At 52.3% G+C, this 5323-nt stretch overlaps 1 protein-coding gene across 1 annotated transcript in view; it reads right to left on the bottom strand.

The window, feature by feature from the left end:
- Window positions 1-5323, bottom strand: part of LOC103782400 (histone-lysine N-methyltransferase 2A-like) — a 30244-nt gene that overhangs the window by 3510 nt on the left and 21411 nt on the right. The window contains 5 exon segments of the mRNA XM_008950169.1: window positions 1-2; window positions 4-86; window positions 467-531; window positions 1061-1141; window positions 1980-5323. The exon segment at window positions 1-2 is cut by the window's left edge and continues 107 nt beyond it; the exon segment at window positions 1980-5323 is cut by the window's right edge and continues 30 nt beyond it. Coding sequence (XP_008948417.1) covers window positions 1-2; window positions 4-86; window positions 467-531; window positions 1061-1141; window positions 1980-5323 — 3575 coding nt within the window.

Here is a 5323-nt window from a genome sequence, read left to right as displayed (position 1 = left end):
ACTCTCTTTCCTCTTTTGCTCTTGCTGAAGCCAAAACATAAGTGGGGAGCTGAAAGTGCTCTCCTCCTCCTCAAGAGCTTTTGAGCCTAGAAAAGACAGAAGCCAGCACAGAGATGGGAATTGGGTAGAATGATTTTTTTTTCCACTGGTTGTTCCACAACTGAAAACTACTATCTAAACTTGCCTTTTGACCAGTAAATCTGTAAAAAAAAATAAATCTAAACAGCGTTGCAGTAGGCATGTGAAATCTCAGGCGCTGAAATTTCCACTGACTAAAACCAGAGATGCAGCGATTTGTCCAATATCTATTAACAGCAAACAAACCTTTCCTCCCTTCATAGCAAGAACAATGAGACGAAGAGATTTTTCCCAAGAGAATGAGACATACAAACCCCAAGACTTTAAGGTACTAATCTCCCTGTCCTGAAGAATCCCAAGACTCAGAGATTCCGGAGAAGCGACGTACCTGCATTTTCTGGCTCATTCATCGAGGTCTGTGTTGACTGAGGTTCAGGGAGGGCTGCCGTTTGCCTTGGAAGCGAAGGGAGGGAACATGGAGAAAAATGTTAAACAACCTGCCTCCTTTCCTTACCAGCCCTGAATAGTTGCCTCTAAAGTCTTGAGAGCTAGACAGATACAAAATCCTTTTCCCCGAGTGAATGTTCTAATGTCACCTCAATGGGAAACAGATTAACAAGAAGACTCTACTCGGCAGCATTTGTTTTTGCAGCATCCACCAGTCTGTGGGGAGCAGACATATGTGGCAGGGCCTGTGACCGGCTCTCTGTACCAGCCCTGCTCCCTAGTAAGCCGCACACTAACACCCAAGCAGCCAGCACCACACAAGCAGTCATCTTCCCAGCAAGCCATCAGCTTCCTAGAGCTGCACACAGCTTCACTAAGAAAACAGCTCCATATTGAAGCAAAATGTGACCACTCCTTCCAGACTGACAGCTCCCAGGAGACTTCAACTGGCGAAGCGAGACTTCTCGCAGTCTCTGTATAAATTTCCCTCAGCTTGAGTGAGCACAGTCTGAAGGAAAGTCTGTTTAATGCTTACCCTGCAGACTGGCCACGTTGCTTCTGTGATGGCTGATCCACACTTGCTGCATCTTGTGTATCTGTCTTCACAGCAGGAGTCCTGGAACAACAAGATTTCGGAGCATTCAAAAGACCTGCCAAGCCATACGTGCTGGAAACGAGACTGGAAAGCAGCAACAGGTCTACTGGGAGCTGTCACAAGTAACTCAGCAGGACTACAGAAGTAACAACTGCTCCTAAGGTATGAGGAACCAGGTCGCACTTCCAGCAGCACATCAGAAACAAGACCTGTGCTTTGTGAGGAGCACAAACCCGGGGGCAAGAGGAAATGATCTCATTTGGCATGTAAAGCACAGACCAGCAGCTTTTATTCTCTCCACAGATGCATAATTTTAAAGACTCAACTGAAATGCCATTTTAAATTGAGGTCTGAAAAGCAATCCTCTGCTGTGAGAGACAAGTGCATGCTCTGCTGCTCTGACAGAGAGCGAGATTCTTCCAGCTCTCCCAGTTCCTCCCCAGTCCCTCTTGCCCGTAGGGACTAAGGAGGATGGAAGAGAAGCAGGAATAATAACTCATGCACTGGAGAAATGCTAAGCTCACAGGAACTGCCATACAGTTCAGATGCTGTAACCAGAATGGCCAAGGCAACACTGTAATGGCACGATATTTTGGTGCTTTGGCACACTGCTGGTCCAGAGCTGTCAATGATGAACTGCGTCCTCACAACCCTGACCCGCAGAGCCTTCAGGTTTTGAGACTCCCCTTTCTGAAGCTAAAAGTTCTATTCACTCCTTTACGTATCTCCTTTCTGCTGGCAGTTGGGATTTTCACCTTTGACATCATAAAAAAGGAAATTTGTTGTAATATTACTGCGAGATTCTTTTCCATATTGTTACAAAACCCCAGAGGTGCGCAAAATCACACCCTCCTCTTACCCTGCAGCCGAAGCTTGGGGCAGGGCAACGGCCCCTCTGTCAGGAGCCTGCGCTTCAGAGGAACTGCTCCACACGTGAGAGGTTTTGTGCTTCTTCCCGCTCCCTTTGTCCAATGATGGCTGGATGCGTTTGATTTTCGGCTTGGTTTTGCCAGGAGCCAGCCCAGAGCTGCTTGCAGACTGCTGCCCGGAGGACGGGGAGCCTCCGGGAGACGCCGAGCTGGCATGCATCACCGATGAGGAAGCCTTTGTCTGCTCCAGCCCGGTGTTACTGGGAGCATCGACCAGCTGCGGGAAGCTTGACAACTGCATGTTGGCCGAAGTCGTGCCGAGGTCCAGCTGGGAAGAAGCTACTCCAGGTTTGCTGGCTAAGAGCTGCGTCATGTGCTGGAGCTGGTAAGTGCCTTCTGGGTCGGCAGATGATGGAGCCACGGTCATGCCCATGGTCTGGGCTGAAGGCAGGACACAGATGCTTGACGCAGCTGTCATTGCTGCCGTAGACGGAGTCTGGGACCCTCCCAGTTGTGAAAACATTCCAGAACTTGGTGGTAATGTCATGTGCTGCTCCTGAAGACCAAGGCTTTGCTGACTAGCTTTGATGAGAAGGTTGCTTATCGAACCAAGATCCCCTAATAATCCAGGGCTAGTTAATGTTACTGAACTCTGTCCCAAAACGTGACCTGGAACCGACCCACCAGTAGTAGGGGCTGCCGTGGCCGGCATGGACACAACGTTGAGCACAGAGGAGCTGGACGCCAGGCCCGATACAGGCCCTGCTGGGAGGTGACTGGCATCTGGCCCAATAACGCTGGGAGACGTCCCAACCGCAGCGGTGGTCCCGCCTTGTGGGAGCAAAGATGTCTGCTCAAAATACATGACCCCTGACTTGGACCTTTTGATAATATTTGGGACAGTTCTGTGGGATGTCGAATTTGCAATACTTCCCAAATCCAATGGGTGGTTGGAAATTTGGGAAGGAGCAAAATTAATTAAGGTCATGTTGGAGACCATGTCAGGAGGAGCTATAGCAGAAGGGGTTCCAGAGGGAGCCAGCTTCTTATTCTTGCGTGACTGCAGACGAGAGATGGGCCGTTTCTTGCCCAGGGCAGCCGCTGATGTGGAAGTGGTGGTACCAAGGTCTGTCCTCTGACTGGCTTCAGACACTAAAAGCTGAGGATCCGGGGGTGGCTGCACACCAATCAGGAGGCCTGGTGAAGGACTGCTGATGTTCGGTGGGGGTGGAAAGCCAGTCTGAGTGGCGGTGGGGAACGGATGTATGTGCTGGTGATGGGACATGGGCAGCAGCCCCTTGCTTGTGGGGGGGAACAAGGACTGAGATGATGGCAAGCTCGGGTTTAACCCCGTGGTCAGCGTGAGCCCGCTCCCCATGGGCCCCAGCACCGGTGCGTTGGTCTCCATCACGCTCTGCGCAGAGCTAACGGAAGGCGTCAGCTGTATCTTCTGAGTCACGCCATTGGGAAGAGTCTGGAGGACATACAGTGGCTGCATGTTTTGATTGACCACCAGAAGCTTTTCTGCAGCTGGCTTGAGGTGGGGTGGAGTTGTCTGCACTGCAGCGTTGGAGATCTGCGAGGGACCGGGACTGTCGGTGGAGTTTGGCACGTACTTCTGGCTTTGGAGGGGAACGGTGGGTGACACCGGCACCGGAATGCCCGGCGTCCCGCTGCTCCTTGTTAAGTCCTGGTTGCTGCCGTGCCCTTGCTCAACGGGGCCGCAGGGCGGGCTGGCTATATGTTCTGCGTCCATGTGGCCCTGGATGAAGTGGTCAGGTGTCATGTGCCCTTCAGGGCTCGGGTCTACACCTGGGCTCAGGAGAGCTGCATCACCGTCCGCTGAGGTGGATTTTTCTGTGACTGTCACTCTCTTCTCCCCAGACTCAGCAGAGGGCAAGGCAAGCATGGACCTCTCTCCCGAGGAGGACAGCGAGGACTCCGAGATGACGGCAAGCCTGCTGTGATTCTGGCTGGGCACCGTCGGGCTGCGAGTGGTCAGAACAGAGAGGTCGGAAGGCAGCTCCAGTGGCAACTCAAACTGCTCCTCTGCAGATATGGAGGAGGATACACTGCTGTCCACTGGCTCAGCAGTTGGCAGCTGCTGGGAGAACACCTCAAACAAACCCATATCCTTGCCGCGGTTGCTGTCAAGACCTAATCCTTCTCCGAGCGTTAGAAGTTCAGAGGAGGATGACTCCGGACTCTCCCCCAGCGCCTGCATGGACGGCGTGTTCTTCAGTACAAAATCCATGATGTCGGAAGGAAGGATGTTCCCACAGTCGTCGCTGTTGTTGTTGTCAGAGTCGGATTTCAGGAGCTCTGTGTTGAAAGTGTCCAGCAGGTTCTTGTCGGAAGGTGTGCTCGCGTGAGCCCTGCGTCCCGCTTCCAGCGAGCTCAGCTGAGCCTCCAGCGAATCCTGACCCTGCGCCTTCACCCTGCCCACAGGGTGGCAGTTCTCAATCTTTGGGTCGCTTTTGTGCACAGCGGAGCTCTTGCTGACTTGCACTTTCTCTCCGGCCTCTTCTGTTCTATCTAGCTTTAGGTTCTCTGTTCCATTTTCTTTACCGCTCCTTTTAGACACCTGACTGACTTTCCTTGTTGTTGCCGTGACACTCGTATCGCTTTCAGTTCCATCATCCACACCGTCCAGCTGTGAGATTTTTGGAAGATCGCACTGCTCCTCCTCCCGGAATAAGTTATGGGATGCCAGCCTCTCCTCTGCATTGGAGGAAACCACCGTTCTCGTGAAGTTGTAGTAGTACAAGTCGTCCTCATCTGATGTGCTCAAGTCATCCGCACCATCCACTTGTCCTTCGGCAGACCGCTTCCCTCGCTTCTTCCCAGTGGAGTTACTGTAGAAGGGAATGTCTTCCTCGCCATAAGACCTCACACCGTACAGAGGAGTCAATCCAAAGAACATATTTGATCTGGCGCGAGCACTTCTCCGTGGATACCTCCGCTTGTAGGAGCTTTCTTCCTGAGCTTTACTTCCATCCTGGAGCATCAAGTTGTTGTCTGGAACGGGCAAATTTTCATATGCGTTGTTTTGGGATTCCTGTGCTGGTGCCTCGTTCGGACTGCCCTGAACTACAGGGTTATCTTCTGGGCTGTCTGAAGTTGAGGAGGGCTCGGCCAAGGCAGCGAGGTCTGCCCCTGCAGACTGAGGGTCAGCATCACTCTCCTGCTGTGCATTTTTAGACTGGTTTTCGCTTTCCATCTTGAGGGGAGTCAGGGTGACTTTGACAGTGCGTTTCCTAGGTGCCTGCGGTTCCTTAGAGGCTGCTTCGATCTGCACGGCTGAACTTTTCGATGGCCCTTGTGATGGTGGAGA

This window comes from Merops nubicus, unplaced genomic scaffold (assembly GCF_000691845.1).
Source record: "Merops nubicus isolate BGI_N331 unplaced genomic scaffold, ASM69184v1 scaffold29761, whole genome shotgun sequence".
Lineage (NCBI taxonomy): Eukaryota > Metazoa > Chordata > Aves > Coraciiformes > Meropidae > Merops > Merops nubicus.
Note: the sequence above shows the minus strand (reverse complement) of the source record. Positions and strands in the feature narration are given on the sequence as shown.